Below are 27,104 nucleotides of genomic sequence, written 5' to 3'. Positions count from 1 at the left end.
TATGCGGTTGAAATAGTGGTAACAAGGTCGTACTGTATAAGTTTTTTTTTTTTTTTTTTTTAATGTGGGCTTGTTCTTCATTGATTTTCGCCAAATTCAGCAGTGTGGGAAAACTTCCATCGAAAAAACAAACAAACATATAATTTCTGTGTTCCCTGTGAGTTTTCGAGCCTGCCAGTGCTACTTATTTATTTATTTACTTATTTATTTATTACATCTATCTTTATCTATTGAGTACCACTACTGTGCACTATTGCAAAGCAGCACATAGAATTCAGTGTGGAGCCGCATTCCCCCACCGAAGTTCCCTACAAGAAGGAAGATAATGGCGCGGGGTAAAATTTCAACGTTATTACGAAAAACTGTTCTCCATAAAACGTAGAGTAAGACGAAATACGCTAGCCTCTCTACATTTCAGGTTGCGATCACCGCTGCATATCTTCCAGCGTCATCTTCGTGTATGAGATGATTGTGCAGCCAGAAAGGAAATGTACTATTTGATAAGGAGCACGTTGGTCATCTTGACGGTCTTCGCGCAGAGCGGAATGCTTTGTGTTTTAAAGTGAGAAGAGTAAGGTTACACGACGTTACGAAACACACAGAATATACGGCATGTAGCTTTCATCGTTTCGAGCAGATCGTGTGTCATTTGTTCGCGAACATTTTGTATCCTCCGCGATGGCGAAACCCTGCGTGTGGAACAGTGGCTGATGGCCATTACGCGTGATTGGCCAGAACTATTTGCGAACGCACTTCGGATACTATGGACCCCGCACGGAGATTAAGAATCCTTTCGGCGGAGCATTATATGTGCAGTACAACACGTCGTGGACGCGCTGACACAGCGAAGCGCACCAGCGAGACACCCGCGAGGAACACGACCGTGAGTACTCCGACGCGCCGCGGGACACGGTGCTCCTTCGGCGTGAGCCCTTCTCTGAACGGGTCTACCGGCGCGCCGCGTCGCGAGGACGCTGGCGTCGCGGAGTATTTTGGAGTCCCCAGCCTCGCTTCCGGACGGCATGCAGTGAGCGCCATGCGAAGAGTCGGATGGTTCCGTAGCCTGTCTTATAGTCCGAATGAGGCCATCCCTCCAAGCCCGGACGTCGGTCAGTACTTGCGCCGCAGTCCCCAGGTAGGAGCTGCGTCAGTGCAGGACACGACCGCGCCTGACAGGTGACAAAGGTCGCGCGGTCTTCCCAGCTGCCAGGGCTATTTTGAGATGTCGTCGTTTGACGGTCCTCCCTTTCTCGTAGTGTGGTGCACACTTGGACCTTGTTACGCTCTCTTGATGTAGCTCGTCTCTTTCGCCCATTCAACGTGCTAATGTTTTGCAGGGGACAGATCCCGATGACCATACACCTAGCAGCCAGGGAGAGCCGTTCGGTAAGTAACATGGACAAGGAGTTGTTTCGCATTAGCGCATTAGCTGAAATTGTGCTTGGTGTCGTCGGACCAGCGGACTTGGTGGCGCCGGGGGTGGATCTTAGCCCGAGCAACTCGCCAGCTATCCCACCGCTTCCGTCTCCGGGAAACAAACGGCGGGGCACCTTTCGGTAAGTGCTGCTTTGAAGATCGTCCTTCTTCATCATCATCTTTTTTTTTACTCTGAAATACTCAGTTACCACGGTGCTCTGACGCTGTTGTGTTATTCCTACTCACGGCGCCGTGGGCATCTCCATTACGCACCACAGGTGTACATTGCTTATTACGTGCGAGCCACGAAGTCCGTTCCGTCTTTACTTTGCCGCATCGTGCTCCAAGAAACAGTTGTACGCGAAGTGCATACGCTCATGGATACGTGGATCTCAGTGGCAGTTCCTCGAATGCTTTCATGCCGAAAGTGGGCTTATCTGAATTAGTTGTGACATTGCGGAGCAACACCGCGTAACCTTTTCTTTTTATCTCTCTTTTGGCATCGCATATTTTCACGCTGTTTTATTAATGGCGCCAATATAAACGGTGCGTGGCCCCGCACCCTCTTCGTATAGTTTTTCTTCTTTAAGGCGGATGTCTTGAGAACGGCTACAGTTCGAGCATTTGTTTCGCTCTGTTGTCATTGCCGAGCCGCTTTTGTTTGCACGTACTGATTCTGACCCCCTTGATACCAGCGAGGTGTACTACTCGATGAAGTCTCCCTTCAGCTTGCAGTTGTTAGCCCAGATTTTGTACAAGTCGGCCAACACGAAACCAGGGGAGACAATAAACGCCTACCTTGTTGACTTAGCAGCAAGATTGGCGACAAGAGGTGACGTCGCCTACGTTATCAGGGGGTCGTTAAGTGCCTTAATGCTCGTCTGCGGCGCGGCTTTTTGTTTTGTTTTCGGAAAACTAGATGGGCATGTAGTATCACGTTTGGATATTCCATCTCGTTGGTTATAACGGCGAAACACGAATAATTTAGCCTCAAACCTAAGAGACGGTGACAAAACTGACGAGTCTCACGAGCGTGATTGTATTTGTTTATCGTATCATCCGTTATCTTCGACACTTTGCGCTCCCATTCTCACAGAGAGGAGATCACTGCCGAAGGTGGGGTTAGGCAGCCTTTTTTTCTCTCGGAGCTGTAAAATTATACAGGCATGATTGTAATCGCGAAACAAGGTTTTGTGCACATGTGTGGCAGCGTATTACGATGTCTCCATTTATATGCGTGCTTTTAAACGTGGGTGTTCGCCGCGGCTTGCTGTCCCGCGTTTTTGAGCTATAGCACTGGGTGCGACTCGCCTAAATTTCCACTGTTGTCTCCTGCTTTCTCGCCGCTGTATGCTTTTTATTTCTTTATTACACGACGGTATAATATATAGAGGAAGCTCTCGAAACAAACACACTAAATACATTGAGCCTTATCGTTTTCATTCTAATTGTTTAAAGAACTCGTTTTTTCCTCTTACGATCCCCATCTGGAATTGTTTGCCACAGCAAGCTGTTGATTGTAGCTCACTAGCATCTTTTATTGACCTTGTTCAAAGTGTTTTGTGTTGAATTTTGTTAGATGTGCGCGAATTTCTATAGCTTTACTAATCAAATTGCAACTACAACTATGTAGTCTCACTGTTCAGTGTATTACCTGCTACTTTGCATGCCACTCCTTCTATGACATTTTTAATGCCAGAAGTACTCTAAATAAATAATCTGGCACATCGTTCGATGCTCACAATTACGATTGCTAACGTCTTTGGCTTAATCCGACATGGGCATTTCCTCTAAAATGGAGGAATACGTTCGGCAAGACGAGCGTCCATGTCTCACCACTTGAAACGTATGCGGAAACTTCCTAAAAGTGATTCCGAAACATGAGAAAGAAAGAAGAAAAAAAAGTAAAGGATGAGGGGACACCCACAACGACAGCACGGGACAAGCGCTTCGCGTTCTCCTGTGGGTGGTGTTGCTCAACTTGCTTGTGGGCTACAACGTTACTTGTGGGTGGTTCTGCTTGATCCTGATCCTGACCTGACTTTTGAACAGAATTTTCCACGCCAAGTTCTCCAAAGTGTGTCAAGCATGTTTCTGGTTTTTGGCAGCCTATTTTGAAAGTTTTCGTGCTTTGGAAATAATGTCCTTGCGCGTTTCGACAATTTATAAGTCATACTTACGGCATACCTAAATTAAGTTGCAGGATGCCGCTACCCGCCACTCCACTTTAGCGGAGCATTATTCTAGCGAGCTACACATTTCAGAGAGTAGCGCCTGATAACTTTGCCAAATAAACGTAGAGCAACATTCTTCCGCCATCGTGATATTGTTGTCTTTTGCGTCGAACGACGATGTATTTATGATACTTCAGTTAGCGAGCATGCGGTATAAAATGCGAGCCGGCCCCCAGCTAGGGTTGCCACCAGGCCGGTATTATACCGTTACGGCCGGTTATTTGCGCGCTCTGGCGGTTTCCGGTAGGAAGGTGATACCGGCAGCCTTTTGTCGGTATTTGTGGCTCAAGACCTTTCATAAGGGCTTTTACGGGGTTTTTCCTTCAACATTTCACTACAGCTTGAATAAATCTGGAGCACAGACCCAACTCCGCAGTCACCAGTCGTTTTCTTAGTTATTGATTATTATTAGACCCTGAAGTTTTCGGGTTTTATATTTTTCCAAATTCGGGGGGTAGAAATCGGGTCATTAAATTGATGTCGAAAATTCATGCAATTTCGGGCAAAAAAATTACCATCAGACTGAGTTCGGGGAGAAATCGGGCATTGTTGTAGAATAAACGTTCACTGTACCGTTTATCCAGAGTGCCAGAAGTAAGGGGCAGTCGCATATTTTGTGAGAAACTAGTATGTCGATGCCTTGAGGTGCCTAGCCTAGGTGCAGTTTTGCAGGTAGAAATCGGGTTTAACCCTAGATAGGTGAACCTCAATTCGGGGTGCAAATTCGGGGAAAAATCGGGTTTAACCCTAAAACACCAGGGTCTAATTATTATTATTATTCATTGTTATTATTATCATTGTTATTCATTAAGTCTTGTGTTCGCTGGGGACAAGAGCAGTGGTTGTGCAAGGCTGTTGGTGGTTGTGTCGAGCCAGCTAGAACGTTCCTCAACCACTTTCCCTTTCCCAGGAGCCTTTCCCCTTCCCCTATATTCCACCTCCTCTCCCTCAGCCGGTATTTTTCACTCCGAAAGGTGGCAACCTTACCCCCAGCCCAGATATGTGATCGTGTGCTGCTGACGACCTGCATGTTATTTTCATTTCCGTGATCTTGTGGTATATAGCCTGTCTGCTTCTCTCTCCGCAATCGCATGAAGCTCAGCAGATATCAGCGGTAAAAAAAATCCGATGATGAACCGTTTCGAACAGAAGTCTTCGTCATGAGGAACAGTCTTCTGGATATCGGCATTCTTTTGGCTGGCGTCACCATTCTGCAAGTCGGCTTCACCTCACACTTCCTGCAATGTCGGGTTATATCAAGTTGGGTGAGGTTCGGTTCGGTTAAGTTCATTTAGTTAGGCGGGCTAGGTTCGTGCATTTCGTGTGTGTGGAAGGGTCCGGCGGCACGCTCTATGGCGGTGCCGGCTGGCATAAAGACTGCGATAGTGGGGTGAAGCCGACTTGCAGAATGGTGACGCCAACCAAAAGAAACTAACTCAGACGTTTCCCTCAGCTTATGTTACCGGTCTTACTGTGCTTGTAAATAGACACGTATTGACAAAAGTATTTTTTTTGTACGAGGGGTTTACCAGCCATGGGTGTGCAGTTAATAAATGACACCTTGATACATGCTGTTCATTGCATCATGCACACACACTGTACTACATGTCAGGGTATTGCGAAAAACAGAAAAGACACTCTTCTACGTGCCGTAGTTTGCGAGATACAGGGCCATAGAGACCTCCTCGTCGAGCTCTGACGTCAGAGGAGTGGGAGGTGCGGCCATTCCCATTGGTTCTCTAAAGCACATGACCTGGCCCGCGACCGCATCACAGGCGGAGCTGCCTGCCGTGATGCCGGGGCCGGATGCGTTTCGATTTCGTCAGCCCGGGAAACGAGGCTTCATCGCACAAGGGCTCTACCCGCCTCTCACTAAACCGGATCCCTGCACACAAAAGGAAGATTGGGGTTTGGACGGTCCACCGGTATAGCTAACACGTCTGGAGAACTGAGAGCGGAAAGAACCGGGGGCACTACACCGTGTCTTCCCACTCCCAACTCAAGGGGGTCCCATCTGGCCTAATGTATGCAGCAGACAGTCCCACTTCCCCTACTGGCCCCTGTCACGTGATGAAAGAAGGCGGTCCCCTAGCGTGCTGGCAAAAGTCACTTTCGCATCTTCACATGACATTACAACCTCGTTGGTTTTATTCAAGCGTGGCATTGCGTTAAATGCATTTTTTTTGTACTTCTTGAAAAGTAAATGCGAGAAATTTGTGATTCTTTGTCGGGAAGTCAAGGTTCATTACGCATCTCCGCATAACAACTTTATCAATTTGCTAGTTCTATTTAAGCGTGCTGAAAGTCATTTTACCTGATATATTTCGTATCTGTGTGCTAAGCCAATGGGGTCTGTCACAGGTCACGTGCACAGGGACCATGTCACGACCATCTGGTTGGTCACCGCGTTACCCTTCGCCATGCCTTCATGTCCCCTCCGCTCTTTTCACGAGTGCAGTTTTCTTTGTTTTATTTTTTTCTCTAAGTGAGCAAAAATTCAAAAATCTGTCTCTTTTTCTTTCGTGTCCAGCCTGTGCGGAAACTTACCCTTTTTTGCGTAAACATTCATCCATCCACCCATTCATGAATCAAGACGTTTTACGATAATAAACGATTCATTTTATTATTAGTGGTATCGCACATACCTTCGTTTGCAAATGTAACGGGTCCTTGTTTCGGACGTCGTAAGGTTGTCGTCGGACGAGCGCATTCATTTCTTGCAGACGTCAGTATCTGGGCGGGTCATGTTAGCAACGCCAACTTGTCGACAGTCCCGTTTTGCCTAATGAGATTGCACAGCGGTCCCATTTCGCCTAACGCCAGTCAGCCCTTCCCGCCTTTCTAATCCGATAATCCGAATTAGGCGAAATGGGATGTAACCCCATACACGATGAGTAACTTTCTCGTTCACTTATACGCAAGAGTCGTTACTTATACAACACTATTCGAGTTGGCAGACAGTTTAACTTTGAACAATAATAGGAAATGCTAATAGAATGGGCGGACAAAAATTGAATTTTCACGAAAGGTTGCGTCATACGCGTCAAAACAGGATTAAATTTAAATGTCTTAGCTGCGTCGATGGTGGCGAAGCACTGCATCCCGGGCGGAGCCAGATGACGAGTTGATACGCGGTGTCTGAGATCTAACGCTCAAGGGTGACAACATACACCACACACGGCCGGACCACTGGGCCCCCTCGGTGGCTGGCCCCGAAGTCCCACACTTGCACGACCCGGTCTCGACACACAACCGTTCACTGGCGCTGCATTTTCCGACTCCCGTTGTCCCTGTCGTCTTCCTGCGATTTCCTTTTTCCCGCGTGTTTTCATTCTTGGAACCACTGACAGAGACAACGGCCGTGCACAGATACATGTATAAGAACACAGACGGTTTACCAAGGAAAAGAGGGTAGGAAAAAATAATGATAATGAGGGTGTCGAACCGCAAGAAATATGGGTTCGGTTCGGGTTCGGGTTCGCGTTGTTTTGATTTCGTTCCGGTTCGGTTCCGGTTCGGCCACGCCAAGAATCGAACCGGTTCGCAGCCCCGAACCGGTTCGCGAACCGGTTCAACGCTTCCGTTTTATATGTTCCATAAAACTGCTTTTATCAGGAAATGCGTGGCTAATAGCTTACTGCTGTTGTCTGCATTGACCATCTCTAGCGGTGAGGTAGCCCTTTAGCGAGAGAAATGAGGAATGGATGAACACTTATTGCAAATAGAGTCCACGCTGTTGAAGCGGTGCAGTCCTGCTACTTTCTGTTCCCAAAATCTCTTTTTTCACACGCACAGTGCCAGCGTAACATAGACGACAGTACTAGCCGGCACACTGCCTTCGCAACGTGAATCGATCTGAAACCGTACTGAAGCATGTCGAAAATAAGCCTGCCAGCCTTACTCTGTCCGAGCTCACAGCAGTTTACTAGTTAATCCACAACACAAGCAATATGTCACGACACAACTGCACTACTAATAAGCAGAACCACATTTACTTTTCAAGCCACGACCAATCAAACAGGCACCGTTCTGCGTACGCTCCTTTTCCACTTCTCATGTTTGTGACTTGTTTAATTTGTACTACACACGTGTAAAGGGAAATTTTGGGCGCTTATTTGATCGCATATTCGTCCTGTAGAGCTGCATAACTGGCCTACTCTATTCCTGTTTCATTCGTCCGCGTGGCACATCGTCTCTGAAGCGATGCCGCGGCGCTCACAAGGACAACTGCGCTTCAACATGTTAAAAAGACACTGAAAGTATACTTACTATACGTCGTCGTCTCACTTCTAGGTGAAAATTTCTGAAATCCATGATATAGGCGCGTGATGATGATACCAATGTGTCTTCGTTCGGGGATAGAGAGGAACTCTTATGCTGACTTCTTTTATGTACGAACCGTTTTGTTGCGAACCGGTTACCGCTATTTTTTTTACGGTTCTGCTCCGGTTCGGGTTCAACAGTGTCATGAAAATTTCGGTTCGGGTTCGGTTCCGGCAAAAATAACGGTTCGGGTACGGTTTTTGGTCCGGGTTCGGTTCGACACCCTGATAATAATGCGAGCGACACTCTGCGCACCCTCTCGTTTTACCTGTGAACGGCACATGAGCTTTGTGACAACGCGTAAAACTTGGAATGCAGGGCCACATTGACGCGTGTAACCAGTATAACGAGGGTCTGACTGTTTCGGGATAAATGCTTCTTCCGTAGGCCCGTGCGGATATTCGATTTTTTCGAACACCGAAGCGTGTAAGCGCACGTGTAAGGCCGAAAACGGCACAAGAGATGGCTTAGAACAAATGGCGAATTCCATTGGGAGAGCAATTTTTGCCCGGCGCTGGTTGGGGTTCCGTGCATGCAGCCGGCGGGATAGCACGGGTTTGCTTTGTCAGTGGAATGCTAGCATTCAAGGTGCGCTTTCTGTGCATGGCGCGTGACCCGGGTGCTGTCTCGGGTTTGCTTTGGCCACGTGGGGTTCAGCAAACTGCTTCGGAATCGCACAATATAACTACACAGAGCGGGACGCACCGTTATTTCCACTGTTCAAGAGACGCGCGACCACCTGCGCGACACGTCAGTAAAACGAAAAAGAAAAGAAAAAGCTTGAACTCCTCAAAGGCCTCACTTATCGCGCGCATTCCTCCTCTTCTCTGTCGTGTTCCGCTGAGGTGATCGCGGGGTCAAAAAGTATTGCTCCTTGGAGCTGTTTTTTTTTTTTTTGCCCCTGCTCCCCCAACGGAACATCCAGCGCATGCCTCGCTCTGCCAATGGAACAGTTTTTGCCCCTTCCCGGGGTAAAATTTGACCCAGCTCTGCCAATAGAATGGCAGATATTGCGTATATGCGTATATTGCGTATTGCAGATGAAATATTGGGTATACTGTTCATGCTTATGCGCTTCGTATTCGATAAGGTTTTATAACTATTCGTTTCGTATTCTGAGGTCGGCACTCGGGACCGCCGCTCACTCATGTTCAATCAGTCTATGCTCAGCCCTCAGTTTGCTCACTCATGCTTATCACTCCCTGCTCAGCTCTTCGTTTTGTTCACTCCAGCTCACTCATCATTCCCTGCTCAGCTCTTCGCTTTGCTCACTCCTGCTCACTCATCATTCCCTGCTCAGCTCTTCGCTTTGCTCACTTCACGCACTCATCATTCCCTGCTCAGCTCTTCGCTCTGCTCACTCATCATTCCCTGCTCAGCTCTTCGCTTTGCTCACTTCACGCACTCATGCTCACTCAGTTCGTTTGCTCACTCATCTTCGGCTCGGTTCCCCGTCTCTGGCTGAGCTCTGGGTGCTGACGCTGGCGCGCACGGAGTTGCCTTCGCTCCTCGTTTGCCGTCTCATCTCACAGATCTCTAGGTTGTCGAGAGCGTGAAGAGTGTGGAGGGTTGAGTGATGGGGATTACGTGAGGGTGGAATGAGGTTAGGAGAGGGGAATAAGATTAAGTGAAGTAAATATGAAACCATGTAGGTTGCGATGTAAGGTGTAAGGCAGTGGTTTATCTGGAATCGCAAGTAAAAGGGTGGGGGGAAGGCATCTGACTGCTCAGTTCACGGTGCGTGAGCGTTTCTCAAGTTCACTCATGCTCAGTTCACCCAATTTGAGGATCATTTCAGCTAACTCATGCTCAGCTCATTCGCCACACTGACCACGAATGAGCATTCTCATGAGTGAGTTTTCCTCATGCTCATCTCCTCGTTGGCTCGCTCATCCTCACGAGTGAGTTTAGCTCGTGTTCATATTCTTGTTTGCTCACTCATCTCCTGCTCAGCTTCCCTTTTGCTTACTTGCCTCACGCTCAGCTCTCCGTTTGCTCACTCATGCTCAGCTCATCATTGAGCATGAGTGGGCATGCCCAGGAGTGAGTTTTGCCGAGTTATGTTCCTATTAGCTTTGACTGTATGGATCTATTCGCTTCGGTTTTAAAGTAACTATTCGCCCATCGCACGTGCCTGTTTTCCTGGATCGAGAGGTATTTTTAAATATGTAATTCGGGGTGAAATCGGGTACCATTGATGCATTCCTCGTTATACTTTATCCAGTAATCATTTTCTTTCTGTCCAGCAAGCAGCTATCCCGCAGTTTAAAGGAGCAATGAGGAGACATTTTACGTGGCTCGAAATCCTGCCTCATCTGTCAAGCTATCCACCAGGAGTCACCAGGCAAAATATTTTCGTTCTGCGGTGTATTATAGGTAGCTGCGCAATCGAATTTACAAAAACAGTCGGAGAAAGCAGCAGCGGACGGTCGACACGATCCTCGCGTGACGTAGGGAAGTCCCCGTGACCTTTTTTCTTCGTTTCATTCTTCTCAGCACACGCTCCGCTTGCACATGTTTGAGGTGTGCCGCTGTACGTCACGAGTCACGTGCCCCGGGATCATACTTATACTTATCCCGGGGGATGACGACGTCGGTGTTGGAACAAGATATTTATAGTTAGGTTCAGTAAACACTGCGGATATCCGTCCTGTATCCGCAGTATATGTCTCTTCCATCAGCACTCCGTGGGAAATCGAATCTGGTATTTTTAAAACTTCCAGGGCTGTCGTTAAAAATCGGCAATCTTTCTTTGGTGCAGGTACCGTAAGTGTTTTGATTGCGTGAAAACTGTGATTCTCGAACGAGTCTCGCGGGGCACATCTCGCGACGAATCCCCGGAATTGTTCGGGTGCGTTCTTTTATCCAACCCTGATAACTCGGGAGTAACCGTCGCTGGTCGGAATATCGAGGTTAGCGCAAACGACGTCAAAACTCCCGTCCGCAACCCAGTTCCACAGGTGGGTAGGCCAGGGTTGTGACGTGACGCATACTTCAGTTCAAGGGAGTCTTTGCTGCTACTCGATGATGCATGGTATCAGAATACTTGCAGTCCATGTGTTTTGGAGCGCTGAAGTTTTGCGGTACTGCGGCTTTCGGTGCGTAATCATATATTACTCTGCACTCCGTGAGTTCATTGTAAGTTGGAATGCATCTGCTTGATACGTATTTTGTCCATGTAATTGTTTGTAAACCATCATGTCACCATCGTTGTTTCTCGCCAAAGAATTAAACTATAAAAACGAGTGTTAAGCGTTACTATTACCGAAACATTTGCCGTCGCCTACAACGTCCGCAGCGCGTGGCCATGTTGCAAACTGTTTGGGGTTTGCTTTCGCTGGGCGAAGCTACTCTCCGATCACGTGACGGACGAGGAGCATACGTCATTCCCCAACTCGAGGGTTACCCGGGTTGATATGTTACCCGGCAATCATAATTTCAATCCACCCTCTTTTTAAAAGAAATCCGGGAACGAGCACGTACTTCGAGATATAAAGTGCCATTGATATGCAAATGAATGGAAACCAAAACTACGCCCCTCTCGAGCGCGGAAACGACATGACCCTCGGCTTATCTGGGCCAGAAAGCGGTCTATCTGGCCATCAGATCAGAGCCTATTCCGATCAGCTCCATCGCGACGAGACACACGTGGGTCTCCGACGCAAACGCCTGCCGCTCCTTTTGCGTTCGTGAAGTGCGTCGTTTCGGTTTCGGCTCCTAAATGACTGGCTCCAGTTCTGTTACCTCTCATTTACATCTAATTAATAAGTTACTTAATGAATTTTGGCTAATTAGCCGTCAAGTAGTTACCTGCTCTTTCCGACGGGATGTCCGCCATGGCCGCATAACCAACCTGTGAAAAATGCATCTAGGTAGCTCTCATCGGTTTATTATAAAAAATGTGTAAATTATTTTAAAAAAAACGCTTTGTATATGTGGACTTCTAAGCCGTTCGCACAATTTCGAACCGCTTCAGCTATGCACTGCTTTTATGAGCACAAACACAGTGAGCCACATCGAATGTTGTGAAGGACTTGTGAATACTAGTTATTCTCTCTCTTCGTTGTATGTTGAATAGGTGGAACCGTTTGTGTGACGGTGAAGCACTGGAGACTGACATAGCGCTTGGTCTTGCATATCTCGTCCACTACCCGTCTCGCGAACAAGAACAGTAATCCTTCCTTTCACCGCAATGGCTGGTTGTATGACTAAGGCACCATCTGGTTCTCTGCATACTTTCACTGCATGGGCGTTCCCAGGGCTTTTTTCCAGGGGGGTGGGGGTGGTGCTTCCTTAGCGGGGCAAAGCGTGCAACCCTCCCTCTTTTCCTGGAGACGGACGCTGCAGACTGTGCGGTTGACCAGGGGTTCATGTTATGACATCTGAGAATTATCGTGACGACCTATGACTAAAGAGCACAAAATTTTCGCAAGTGACCTTAAAGCTTCAGGGGGGGTGGGGCACGACCCCTCCCCCTTGCCCCCCCCCCCCTCTCAGTACGCCCATGCTTCGCTGGCGAACGACAACGTTTGAAATGAGGTTTGCATGTTGGGCCGAGCGATAAATGACGCGTCTCCTGGTTGCTGTCATCATTTGGGAAACCTCGTGTGGACTTGGCGCAATCCATGTATTTGTTTGCCCTAGGAGTCAAACTCTCGCGGCGAATTTATGGTCGTTGCATATCCGCTGTCGTTAGGAAGATTTCCTCACGTCGGATTCCAGATGTCCGAGCAACGCCCAGATGCTTGTCGTCCGACTCAGCAAGACGTTGCTTTGAAGTCATGTAACATGGCTGACGGACGGTACTTTTCTTCTTCTTCAGGCTCGTGCCTGCAGAAAAGTGCGTTTTGTATTTATCCCCAATTCTAATGATAGAGTGAGGTGTATGGTTGCCATTGAGCTCATCGCTGGGAAAGTGGACACCAGAGATCCTTTTTTCATCTTGGAGAACCGATGGAAGTCCGAAGGGCGAGATCTGGCGAGTATGGCGAATGTTTGTTGCTCGGTTTGTTGCTCTCGTGTTGGAAGTGGTGGTTTCAGGTTTCGTCCACACAGTCACAAACCGAGCACAGATGTCCGCGGGATCTGCCCTGAACAGCTGCAGGTCGTCCCTGGATGCGGTGGAGCGCGTGCGTTTTGGATCACGCGTTGGAAATCTTGGAACCCATCTGGCAGATACTTTGCGTGCGTCAGGACAGCGGTCAAGATGTGCGGAACTGTACTTTTAGATGTGGCTGTATTTCTCCATTAGAGCGCAACTGCGCGGATCGCCACCTGCCGGCGAGACGTGTATAGCGCGCACGCGCCATTTCTTGTGGCGCCAATCTTGAAGTGTGTATATGTCCTACGATAAAGCTCCGCATCTGAACACGCACTCCGTCTGTGTCAGGCCGAGAGCTTGTGGGACGTCCCACTTGGGTCGATAAATTTGCTCGCGCAACATTTCGACGTGCCAATATTCCCCTTATCATACGCTATGTTCGGGTGTTTCATTATGAGTCAGCGAGGGTTTGTCCAGTGTGAAGATGTATCCCTGCTCCAACCACAGCATATGACAACAACGCGGAAGTACGGGCGACTGCGTTATTTTCTCTATTTTATGTTGCGGGCTTCGTGTTCTCACTCTCCTCTATTTTTTCGTTGTGTATCTCTTTGGAGTGGCTCCGCTGACAGCCGCCGGGGGAGGAAATTGGACAGTCACAGTTAGTACGTAACTTTAGCTTCAATTTGCGCGTCTATTTTTCGCCCCCCGTGTGGGAGCGTCAAGCGACAGGAGCGCCATGCAATGGAAGGTTCTGCGTTTCAACCAAAAGATTGTGGCATCTTGTTGTGCGTCGTTGAGTTGAAGCTACGCTGAAGAAGATGGAGCAAGGCCGTTACGTAACATCAATGGAAGAACCCCCCCGGAGAAGCAACATTGAAAATTTCTTTACTGTGGTGTTCTGTACACTTTGAAAGTGTCCAACCATGGGCGTACCGAGGGGTGCAAGGGGGGAGCGTGGCCTCCTTCTGGAGCTTCAAGGTCACTTGTGCGCTCTTTATTCATGGGTCGTCTTGATTTTTCTCAGATGTCATAGTAACATCTGAACACCCGTACCGTCCGTCTCCAAGAAAAGAGGCGAGGGGGTTGCACGCTTTGCGCCCCCCAGAAACCCCCTTGGAGAAAAATCCTGGGAACGCCAGTGTGTCCAACAGGGGCAATTTCTTTCGCGTGCGTGCGAGCTCTGGTACCTTTTCCCGGTTATTCGTGAGCGGACCTTGCTGTATTTCTTCAACGATGCTATAAATATAGCAGTTTACTTAGTACTAATCACCTGCGGGCTCACGTCGTACATATAGTGACGAACACCGAGTTCGCGATGCTTTACTCCGACGAGATCATCCATTAAAATGAACGGAACTATCCGTCGAACTATGTGCGCCACAAAATAGAAAAATTGATCAAAGTAAACGGGACATGTATCGGGTAGGTTTCTAAGTAAGGAATCGACGGTGGGGAAATTGAATCTCAGCAAATTGGGCGTTCCTCAAAGACGAATTTTCCAATCGGGAGCGATAAAAATATCGAAGCGGGTTTTCACGAGGAAGAAATGGAGGTAATAGTGCGAGAAGAAAAAAGAAACTTGTTCCGCTCTCTTAACGGCCGCTTTCTACAAGAGGCAGATACTTTGTGGGCGTATATTATGCAGAGTGTAACTTCAGAAACTGTAACGCGAAGCAAGTGGGAAGAGCGGACTTGTGTACCATCGAGGCGTGTACGGCTAGCTTGTGTTTACACGCTACATCCTCGATTTCGTAAATAGCCCAACGTGCTCAGGTGCGTCAGCATTCCGTCCGTACGCTCGAGTAGTTGTGTGAGTTTCTCTCGAACGAAGTGCTGCTTTGAGGACACTGCTGCAGACCTTAGCGAGAGAGGGGGAGCAGTAAAGAACAATAGAGGGAGCGCGGTCTGTGTGACTGCGTTTCTTTCTATGTGAGACGGGCGAATTGCCAAAGAAAAATTAGCAATTTCGCGTGTTTCTCTACGATTCTGAGTTTCTACCTTCTTTCAGGATTGAGTGGCCGACTCCGCGGTAGTTCTGGATTACACGGCTGAGATTTAGTGAACAGGTCGTTCCAGAGCTTGGACAGCGGCAGCGATTTGCACAGGAGTTTTCATCTCATGGGGCTGTTAGAATTCTGTAGGGGGGTGTGTGACCCCTCCCTCCCGATCTATTTTTTTTCTAGATTTTTTGGCAGTTTTTTTTTTTTTGGGGGGGGGGGGGAGAGATTGCTGGAGGAATCGATAGGAACGTTTTTTTTTCTTTATATATGTCAAGCGACTCACTATGTGTCAGAGCTATTAGATTTGTATCGGTCACTTTTTTTAATCATTTGTCACCAGCCGTGGAAGTCTTCCATTCGTCCGTTGTGCTCTGCGTATTCCGTAACCATGACATCGGTGGCACGGAGGCTACAAGTACGAGAAGACGTCACGAACGCCGGCGCCACCGAGGAAGTCTGGCTGCGAGTGATCGCATACGCTTCCGGATTTCTCCGTTATGGAAGGAAAATTGGGTTACGCTTATCGTTTTTATGTTTTACCGTGGCAAGATTAACTTTTTGTAACATCGAGGAGAACTCACCCCTCTTGGCGGAGCATCGTTCTATTAGCAAGTTATGAGTATGTTATATGTTCATGATGGGAGGAACGGGAACCTTACATTTTGCTCTTTCCAACGTCGTGTTTTATCCCCGGAACTCCCATTCCACACTGTAGAAGGTTTGGGTGCTTGTATAATAATAATATTAATGATAATGACAATAATAATAATGCGTAATAATGATGATGATAATCACACATCGGGGTTGACGAACTTCAATGCGCATACCTGTTATCTTGTCACAGGGACAGTCTTCAATAATCACTAAAACCAATGGCCATTGAATTGAACCAGAATTGAACATGCGTGTAGCGCCATCAAGCGTATAACGTGTCAACTTCTCAAAGCGCATTGTATCCAATGTTCCCTGACGGGTTGACACGTTTAACGCTTGGTGGCGCTACGCTCATGTTCAATGGCCATTGGCCTCAATGGCCATTGAAGGCTGTCCGTGTGAGAAGGGTGAGAGATTTGTGCAGGATGGAGCTTCGAATGTTGGCCGAGCAGAGCCGTCAGATGTGGTTTGAAACTTCCACCTGAGGCTGTTCGGGCGATCTATCGAATTCTCTACTTGCGGTTTGTCGCATAGAAAAAAAGAAGAAAATATAAGGTATCGTTTACGGCTGGCACCCACGCAACTCTTGGAGAACGTATTTTTAAATTTCGACATCATTCATACTTTTACGCAAGCACATTCACGCCTGGAAATTTAGAGCGTTTGAAAGTGGCGTGAGTCGTCTTATTTTAATATGTTGGCTGAATGGTTTTTCTTTGAAGTTTGTGCTTATTTGAATTTGTTTTTATTTTGTGACGAAGCTACATCGGTACCGATTACAGCAATTACGTACGTGTACTTAGTGCACGTATGTTTCCCATTGGGTGCTTTCGCGTGCGACTCACTCGAAGACGTCGACAATAGATTATTCTTGTTGTAGCGACACCTTGTTGTCAAGAGCGCATTGGCCATGCATTTCAAAGAGATCTCTAACGCCGTTCGCTGAAGCAGTCTGAAAACAGCAACAGTTAGCCCGCGAATATAGTGTTGGCGATTGATTCTGAGCGCGACCCACGCGGGGACATATCTTTGCACAGAGTTGTTGATCGCGTGATTGCCTGCAAACTTGGTCGAAGGAATGAAGTTTTTGTGATCCGAGAGGTCATTCCTGGTCATTTCATTGAAGGCAGTTGTATCGTATCTGACGAGCGTATCGAAGCGAATAGTTTTCATTTCCGAAATGTAGGCCTAAGTTCTCTTCGCGCAAATAGAGGTGTTTTCAGAGCAACTTCGAGGCTTACCTTTTTTTTTTTTTTTTCTGCTCTCTCTCTCTCTTTTTTTCCCGTCTGGTATGAACGGGACGTAAATGTGACCGCCTTGAAAGAGTATAATACCCCTGTCACACGGGCATTTTCGATCCTGCTCGACCGAACCTGCTTGAACCCAATGCAGATCGGATGGTGCTACACGGCCGCTTCCAAGCAGGATCGAACTTTGATCCTGCTTGACTCAAGACAGTTCCCATAACAGGATTGAGAATTTCAAGACGGCTCGACGGCCGCCATTTGCATCCTCGACCCCGGTGAACTGTCATAACTTAAGACGGACATGCGCGCGAAGCTACAAATGATGCTTACATCGGTATACGATAAATTACAACTAATATCGCTGTTATATAGGAAACGCGAAATTAATGAGTTCCGTTTATTCATTTGCACATGTCAACCATTCAATGCGCATTGAAAGTGGCCGTGTAGCAGCGTCAAAACTCGAGCGTGCTCGGGAAGTTCGATGCAGATCGGATTCGAGAAGGATCGAAATGCCCGTGTGACAGGGGTATTTTTTTAGTCTCACAACGTGCATCTAGTTTTTGCCAACACTTTTCTTAGTGTACATCTAGGTGTGTGTATAGACACAATATCAGAACAGCAAAAGCAAAGTTCGACGCTGCTTCAGAACGGGGTGGGGGCGAACCGCTGCTGTTCGCGTCCATGTAAAAGTGCGCATATACGAAGCCGGGTTTTCTCATGCATTGTGGCATTTGGACCGGAAGGACGCCCTTGTATGTGATAGCGTCGACATTTTTATAAGAGCTCTAATTGAGCTTTTCCCAGGCTACTGCGATGTTTCCTTTCTTCCTTTTTTTTTCTTTTCTTCCTTTTTTTTTCTTTTCATTGATGATGTATTCTTATCAGAAAACTTTTGAGGTGCTGTAAAATCTTTGCGGCGTCCTCCAGGGATGTTGGGGTGCAGGAAAAACCCCTGCGGATAATCCTCACCCCCTTGTCCGCCTGTTGCGCATAGCGCTTCTCTCGAGTGTTGCTTTCCGAATAGGGCAAAAGATGTTGACGTTGACTTTGCTATGTGTGGTTCATTACAGTTTGTGCGCATTGTGCTGCACGAAAGTGTGTTGCAGAAAAAGATTTTTTTTTTTTTTTTATCGTGCCGTGGCTCGCGGGACACACACTCTAAAGTGCACTCTCGCGTCAACCTCTGACGTCAGAAGAACGAAAGTTTCGGCCATTGGTTCTCGTAAGCACGTGACCTCTCCCGCGAGAACCAATGGGAATTGCCGTAGCTCTCGCTCCTCTGACGTCAGAGCTTGACGTGTGCGTTTGTCTGTGAGAGGTAAAATAATTCCTCGATACTCTTTCATGTAGTACAATGCGCGCACAATGTAATGAACAAAATATACCAAAGATGTGAAACTTTTGTATTTCTGCAGTCCAGTGCGCTGAAATGGATTTTAATGTCAGGGAGAACATATTTTTTTCTCATTGCTGCGCAATTTTTACGTGCGTTGACCAGCCGTAGCATGCGAACTTGAGAGGTTGAAAATGTCAGGCATTTCTTCCAGATGGCTGTGAAATGGCTCCCTTCGATCAGCCTGTACAGTGGCGACAACGGTTGATGAACGCATACCGTGGAGGTAACGCGTACCGAAAAGAAGTGCATATGAAGGCTTTAAGCTACACGCAGCTGTCTCCACGACAGTGCCGTGTTTGGTGATCTGCTGCACTACGAATCTGAATGAAATGTTGGAAATCGATGTTCTGTTCCTTCTTCATTCTTCTGAATGAAATGCTTCGCCAACAAGCAAACGTTTCCGAACGGACAAACGAACCAACATCCAAGAAAGTAAATGTCATATGCTACTCCAATCAGAAACACTTTTATTATTCATAACCGCCGTTGCTTTGTATCGGACCCGTTGCGTGATTTTTCGCTCTGATGGCATTCGGCAGTGGGTGGGAAAGGACGAGACTTGTTGCTGTCGCCAACTGGAGCGCTTTGTCTCGTTGGTGCCTAGTGGGTCTCTGTGGACGTCGACGCGTTGTATCCCGCACGTCGACCTCGTCTGCCGTTAGTGGGGGAGCGCATTGATTGGCACCAGCCGGGCGCCATGACTAGCTTGCATGACCGGCCGCTACCGGCGTTCCGCGCAGGGGCAATGGCAGGGACCGCCGTAAATAATTGAGCGCGTAGGAGTACTGCGGCGCGCGTCGACTGGGCATGCGTGCTCCAGCGCCCTCGTCTGGCCTCCGCGGGCGTCGCGCTGCTGGTGCGTCATGGCGGCCGAGCAGCCGGAAACCCGCCGCGACCCGCTTTAGCAGAAGCCACCTCGAGGAACTCCCAGGTAAGGTCTTTGCCGTGCGACCGATCGCGGTCGTCGCTCTGGGGCAGGATTCCCTGGCGACGCTGTGCTCGGAAGCCACACCCTTCTCGTCTCCTCATGCTTTTGACCACCGCTAACGGTACTTATCGTATATTAGTAGATTCCATCGGGGCTTACTTCGGATGGAGATTTTATAGTGCAGCAGGGTGGATCACGGGAAACCTGTAGAGCATCGGATGTGCACATTCGATTGATGAGTCCCGCGTCTTTGTGGCAACAAAATCTTTCGGCGCTGCAGGGATCTGAGCGTGTGATTGGTGCGCAACTTCCGCGTGTGATGTGACTTTCGTTCATTCCGTCCGCGATGGGGATGTCGGCAATATCGGCCATCGTGGGAACAGCCGCATTTCGTGAGGATGTCGTTGGAGATGCCGTCTGACCGTCGCGTCCTGCCGAGAGGCGTGCTGTTCCGGCGACTGCGGCCAATGTTTCGTCCTTAACGATCGACGGCGCCCATCTGGGAATTGGAAATTCCGGGTTTATTTTCAAGTGGTCTCTATTTTTAGCCCTCTCAAGTGCGTGCGCAGAGACGGTAGCCCAATTTCCACACTGCAGCGCGATACTTCGCCGGGTTGCGACCTTGGGCCTGCCGTAACGAAGCTGTTTTCCCGGCGCTGATATCGATTACGATGGCATCTTGACGTTTTCTGGGGCGAAAATGTCAACGTTCTGTGACAAACGATGCGACGCTATGAGCAAGTGGTGTCGACAGCATGTGTGCTTGAAGAAGCGCAAAGTGAGAGAGCAAATTGTCTGCATTTCCTTCCTTCCTTCCGGACTCTCGAGAATTATTAAATTTGGCAGGAAATTACGAGGGACGCTTTTTCTTCGCCCTCTCATTGGCGATTGTGATGGTGCGTAAACACGGTGAGGAGTTTGTGATGCACTGCTTGCCAAGTGGGTGGAGAGAGACCCTTGGCGTCCTTGCGGTTCTTCATTTTTCTTCGCTCTCTCTCTTTTTCGTGGGAAGGCTTTTGTGCTTAGCCGTCCAGATGTTTACGTGACATGTCGCGCGATGTTTTGAAATTGTCGTGCCTGTCACGACGTGAACGTGCGTCTTCCGTGCTCCCTCTCTGTCCCAGTGTTGTCGAAAGTTGATAATTCGTTGTAGCTTTCAAAACTGCGTGCGATGCTGTAGAAACAGGAATACAATTCGTCGAAAAGGTACTCGGTCGTTGTTTTCTTTGTTTAGGAATTTCACGATCATCCTCAACTGAAGTCGTGCAGTTGGCAAACGCAAACTGGCTCAGTACCTCGTCGAACTGGTGCTGATGTCTGGCCACCGCAAACGAGCGGACACGAAATAATGGGGAGACTAGTCAGTAGCTTCCTGTGAAAACAACTCACTCAGGCTGCAGCACAAGACAGAGAGTACTCAAATCTAAACGTTCCAGTGGCGTCGGCGCATCTTTCATTGTTTCCATACCTTGCGACGTTCAAACTCGACACAGTGTCTCGCGTTTTGCTTTCATTTTTTGTTCAAAGCCCGACGGGCATGACTATCTTGCAAAGGAGCTTAGGAATCGCACGTACTTCTCTGGGCAAGGCCGTCCCGAAGCCACGGTGTCGACCGGACACATTTTCTCGAGCTACCAGTGGATGTGCAACGGACTTCTCGCTATCGAGCCACGACGAAATCAAAGATAGGGGGATACAGAACGAGAGTCGCCGATATTTTTGAACAGACTGTTGTTCTTCCTCAGAGGAACAGTTTCTGTTCGAAATAGTATCGGCGGCTCTCTCCCTTTACCTGTTCACAAAGATTCGGGGGGTTTGATTGGGACCCCTACGAGGACCTCTCAGAATCGCATCTGGACGATATGCGGTGGCTGACTGCATTCCAGCAGTATCGTGCGTAGAAATACGAGCAGCTCAGAAATCAGTTTCGTCTTGTCACCATCAAGTTGCCGCCACTTTGGAGGCAGCCTGTTGATTTCGTTATCGTTATTATCCGTTCTCGTTAACATTCGAGCCTTTATTGATTTATACGCATTTAGGCAGTTTGGTACCTTGTTACAAATTGTTGAAGTCAGGGATTGGAACCGTTATTTTGGGGGGTTCGGTTTCAGATTGTTTGGTTGTTTTTTTGTTTGGTTAGGGGCTTGAGGAGAGGTTGTCTTCAGATTCGTTCGACGTATCATTACCAATATGTCATTACAGCTGAAATAGCAAGTAAAAAAAGTTAAGGAGGTGTCGCCACACTTTCGTTTTTATTTTATTTATTTGTTTTTTTTTTGTTTTTTTTTTGGGGGGGGGGGGGGGGGAGTCTGGATAAATCGATGGACACTCACCAGCGTCATGGCCGAGTGGGCTAAGGCGTCCGCTCGTTGGTGGTAGCCAAGTTCGTGCTGAAGACTGGGAGGTGGTGGGTTCGAATCCTACCACCGGCTGTGCTGTCTCAGGTTTTCCCTGGGTTTTTCCGAAGACTTTATATCCCCCTGAAGTCGGCCCAGGACGCATACTAACCCCCCTGTCCCCCACTCCTTCCTGCTGTCCTCTCTCCATCTGTCCACGTCTGTACACCGCTCATAGCCACAGTTGCTTCGCGGCGCTAACACGCAATCAAAAAAAAAAATTGATGGAGAGCAAGTTCCGAGGATTTTACACAAACGTACATTGCAGTATGCGAGGGAGAAGGCGTATGTTGTCACGCCTTGCGTCATCTTTCGGTTCGAAAGTATACAGGCTATTGTCTAATCTTCTCCTATGTAATTGCTTGCTGTCCTTTTCGAATCAATAGCTAGTTCGTGTATCTGCATGGACTAGTTCTCCCATTCCTCTTGGCCGCGGAACATCCAGTGCGAGGCGCCACACTTGTGAACTTCGTATCTGGCGATCCCCCTTGTCTCATAATCGCCTAGCAATCCGTAATCACTGAAGACAGCGCAATTACCCCGACAGCTGTGGATGCAAAAATATGCGTGTTCGTACCGCTCGCTCTTGTTGCAAATGCAACAGTGCTTGATGCGAATGTTTCACTTTAACGGGAGCAAACGCATCAGTTTCAACGAAAACATGTGTTGATCAATGGACCAGGAAATTAGTCATGACGGCGTTCTGGCAGTCACGCACTAGAATATTTTGCTCGTTCACACCTTCTCTTTCGCGGAGGGAGAAATCTTGGCCTACTTGCATGGTCCATGGTCCAATCCAGCTTGGTGCTGGTAGACTGATATAATAAAGGTCTACTCGGAAATGACCACGCGAATTTTCGACTAGACTCCGACTCTGAGACTGCTTCACGTGCTGCGTCATTACAAGTAGTAGTCCTATCAGCCCTGCGAGACCAAAGTATCTTATTCTATAGTACCATATCCATACCACGTGGTATCAGGTGCACGCCGGTGTTCAAAGCCATCATAGGTCAATTTGGTTATTTTCTTCAACTGAAAGCGCGATTGGAATGCATAAGATGATATGAGAGACGCGGGTACGCCTACAAGTTCGCCTTTACCACACATTTTACATTTTCCGAACAATATTATGTATCTGTCGCAGACTCAGCGTTTTAAACTGTCCAGTCACGACGTAGCTTTTTTACCAGATCATGCGTCCCATGGGGGTTTGCGAATATCACATGGTAAGTGATCTATCTGAATTTGTTTTCGTTTGCTTATTTTCTTATCTGGCTATATTGTTGCGCCTGTTGGTGTAGCATGGGCGTACGATAAACAAACATACGGTGTTGAGAGTGCATATCACGGCGACGTAGCATTGCAGTCTTCATCATTATTACCAAGGTATAGTAAGAAAATAAATATTACGTCGATGCAATCTGGGGCATATGACATTGCCAGCGCTCCGACTCGAATGTTTCGTTGTCGCTGGAGGAGATATTTTCCTCTGATTTCTGAACTACCAAAAGACAGGTTCCGCAAAAGAAGCTCGGATTCGCGGAGTATTCAAGAGTTCGGGGACCACTGTATTGCAGGAAAACGTGACTTCCTAAGAGCAGTGTTTGTGAAACTGCGCACCTCGCCCTGCCCGACTCTTGCTGTACGCTTACTTTACGGAAATAACTTTCCTCTGCAGAACAGGTTTCCTCGCCAGACACCTGCGCATCTCTTCTCTCAGCTGTAGTGGATTGCAACATACTTCTTTCCAAACATTGTTGATGCAACGCATGCTACACGGTAATTTGAGTAAGTTAATCGGGCAAGGAAGTGTCGGTGCAAACAGACTGCATAGAACGGTGCATCCAACAGCGTTCTCTGAGGTAGGCACGTTCTCGTTCCACGCGACATAGTTTCATGCACGGAAACGATTTGAACTGTTTCTCCTTTCACAGTACATAAATATGTGCAACTTTACAGCACAAACTCGAATGGATTGCTTGATTTAGTTCCAGATTTGTGATGTTATATCGCCGATTAAATAATGACTGCATAGACATCACAGTTTCGTCGAGTGCGTATTGGACTTCCTTTCAGTTCGTTTCCCTAGAAGAGAGAACCGGCAGCGCAATGCGACGCCTCCGCGCTCCATTGCATCGCTCTAGACGGCAGTCCGGCGCCACGGCTTGCCGCTTACGGCTTCGCATGATGCGTTTTTCTTTTTTTTTTTTTATTGCGTGAAATCGTGCGTAAAAGTGCTCTGCGCGAAATGCGACGGCGTTGTAACGCAGGTGAAACCGCGTGGACTTGCGCTGCGTAAATGTCCCGGCAAACGCAATGCAAGATGTCAGGGAGCCATCAGGTTAGAGAGCGATGGAAACAGCATGAGACGCGATAATTAAAAAAAAAAGAAAAAGTTGAATCTACCACGGATTTTGATTTGTGATTATTGTACGTTGCGTTGTGAAAACCAGCAACAAAAATTCTTGTTGGTCTGGCAGCATAATACCAAGGGACCGTCATAATACTCACTGATTTTGCCAACACTCTTGTGAGCACATTAGGCTGCACACGACAATTGCTCACCAGTAGGAAGTGCTCTCACACAGATGCTTTCCTATGGGTTGCTGCTTGCTACAAGTTCTTGTGCGCTGCGTGAAATATCTGTCATGGTTCAATAGATGGAGCACGCAGCAGCAACCAGAAGTCACGTGTGGCTTCACGCAGTTAAAAAACGTGCCGTGTGGTTCCAGTTTGCTCATGAGCTAGCATCAACCATTGATTGTTTGTGGTTATCAAAAGTCTGTCAGAGTGGAATTAAATGGTGCAAATTGGAAATGTATCTGCATGGGAACTTTGTAAACATTTTCTCGCACAAATCATGACTGGCATGTTCCATAGATTCGTACCTTGGAGTATTTGACTGCGACAAAAAAAAAATTATAACTAACTACTAACGAATGTAGCTAAATGCACCAGGTTTTATCCCAGAAGGAGAGGGTGTCACAAGCCAGAAAAAGGGGAAAGATCGTAATTTTTACCGCGACACAATCTAGACTGAGCCTTCTCTTCTTGCAAAATTGTCAGCTGGGTGACACAAATCAGTGATATAAACTTCGTTAGTTTTTTACCTCCTGTAATGCATGTGGTAGATCCTTTCAGAAAGTGTGCAGGTCTGCTTCATCAGAGCTTCTTTATTGATATTCTAAGCACTATTAAAAAGCAGCAGATTGCTGACCCACCAGTCCATGACTCGATTCAGAGCAGTAAACAATTCACTTTCTAATGTGCATTCATGAACAGAGAAGTTGGCAGTTAGATACAATGTTATGGAAACCACAAACTGCACAACTCTATTAAGGCTGTCCATATATGTTATATGACATAAAGACTAGTTTCTCAGCAACATCTCGTTGTATACAACAAGTGCTAACATTCAGTTAGAATTCCCATTCACAAAAATGAAGTGAAGCTTTTCCTCACTCTAATTCATGATGACTTCCTAAACTAAAAACTAACGATTTTCCCTGGTTCATTAGTAGCTAAAGGCGAGGTTTTTTCAGTACAGTCGTACCTCAAGGTGCTCCGCTTTTTCGATTTTTTGACTCGAGAAGCACAACTTGAAACTGGTAGCTATATTGTGGCATGTGCGTAACTGATACAGGTGCTGCTTTGTTAACAGATGTTTTGATAACAATGCAAGGGTGATAGAGGAGGTGATTGTTAGTGGAATTGCATCATTTTGTACATCTTCATGAAGGTCTCTATGCTAAGCTGTTGCCAATCCAAGATCATTTAAGCGTTTTTAGATTATCATTTGTGGAAACGGACCTGGGGGCATGATAAAATGGTGTAATCTAGCAGGGCAGTTGGCATTTCTGACTCCAGTGATCATCATAATTTCTGCCTCAACTCGCAGGTTCACTCTGCAAACAGTATGTCACCATTAGCAGACTTTAAATTGTGCTTCATGTTCCGCAGATCTCACCAATCCTCTCAGCGAGTACTGTTGCAAAATATTGAGCGATTCCAGAAAAAGAAGTCTGTGGTACATTTTTTTCTGTTATAAGTGACATCAATAATTCGAATGAAATTACGGTTGGCAGCATCACCATCTGGAACTGAAGACAGTAAGCTTCACATTCATCAAGGAGCAATCATGTGGTGGGCTACTTGAATACTTTCATCACTAGTCGCTCACATACATGTTTTACACTTTGAGAATAATGGAATGTGCCCCTTTCTCAAATTATATTTTTACCTAAAGGCATGACAAGCTTTGAAATTACACTTCCACAGTCTACAAAACTCACTAAAGTCATTGTCTGAGCTGCCATTTAACGAAATGTGCAAAAACAAAAGCATTCGAGAGAGTTTTCTATGTGCACTACACATTGCATATTGCAAAAAAATGCTGTTTGCCGATATGAATATAAATGAGAGTAGTGTACACAATGTTGTCAAGGTGGATGGTAAAGTGCAATACGTTTGGAAGTTAATTTGGACAACATTTAATTATGTGTCTTTTCGTGCCACATGCGCACCCATTTGCATGATGGTCTTCACACCATGTCACTTCTCTACTGCCTTTATGTGCACTTTTCTTGGTGTCTGTATGGTTGAAGAATTCGTCATCCACAGCGTGAACTCCTGTTTGAGCAAAGTTTGCTTGTCCTTCATTTACATTAGCTACTACTTGTATCCACTGCAGAGTTGGAGTGTGCCACTTCACTGTAGAACATCACAATATGAATTTATAGAGCCCACCTTGACATGTGCTTCTTCAAAAAAGAATGCATTATCAGCATTGAACCTAATGTCAATGTCCTTCACATACTTAACTCAGTTTTGCTTTCTTTTACTTGTAGCATCCCAAACCAGAAATAGTACACCACTATGGTACCGTTTCCTTCCAGAATGTTCCCCAGAATGATTTTTTCTACTCCTATTCTCTCGCTTGTCGTACATTACCGTCGTGGAATTTCACCGTAGTATGCCTAGCAATTGTCTCCTGCATTTGATATCCCTTTTTTTTTGCTCCCTTTTTTCTTTCTTTTGTGTACAGGATTTGTACAAGCAAATCTGTGTGTGTGTAGTGCAGGGATGTAATTCTAGACTGCCATTAGTGATACTGTTCTTATGCTGAACAGCTCTTAAATATCAGATTAAGCATGCTTTGAATGCAACATGCTTTGTGCAGCGCTTGGTAGCTTTTACAGCAATATCGAGTGACCATGCAGCATATTATGCCCTCATGATCATCTGAAGTGTAATGCTATTGAGAGTGCGCCTAGTTGCGGACGGTGATACTCGTATTTCAATCAATAATAATGCCCTGTTATTGCAGAAGTGCTTGATATGCTAAATTGAGCCTTTGGATACCTGAAATATAAATAAAAGTAGCAATGCGGTGCTGTTCATTGAAAAGCCATGGTGCCATTGAATGCAGCTCCATTCATTGCAAGAAATTTGATCACCTTGTGA

At 47.1% G+C, this 27,104-nt stretch overlaps 1 protein-coding gene across 3 annotated transcripts in view; it reads left to right on the top strand.

Annotated features, from left to right (window-relative positions):
- LOC135377560 (triple functional domain protein-like) overlaps nucleotides 1–27,104 on the top strand; it is an 83,008-nt gene that overhangs the window by 33,754 nt on the left and 22,150 nt on the right. For all 3 annotated transcript variants that reach the window (XR_010418126.1, XM_064610076.1, XM_064610077.1), the window contains exons 36-37: nucleotides 1,338–1,386; nucleotides 1,460–1,556. Coding sequence is in view for 2 of the 3 variants with exons in the window: in XM_064610076.1 (XP_064466146.1) it covers nucleotides 1,338–1,386; nucleotides 1,460–1,556 (146 nt within the window). In the remaining variant the exon portion in view is untranslated. The remainder of the gene's footprint in view (nucleotides 1–1,337; nucleotides 1,387–1,459; nucleotides 1,557–27,104) is intronic.

Source organism: Ornithodoros turicata, chromosome 1, assembly GCF_037126465.1.
Source record: "Ornithodoros turicata isolate Travis chromosome 1, ASM3712646v1, whole genome shotgun sequence".
Lineage (NCBI taxonomy): Eukaryota > Metazoa > Arthropoda > Arachnida > Ixodida > Argasidae > Ornithodoros > Ornithodoros turicata.
This window is presented reverse-complemented; position numbering and strand designations above follow the sequence as displayed.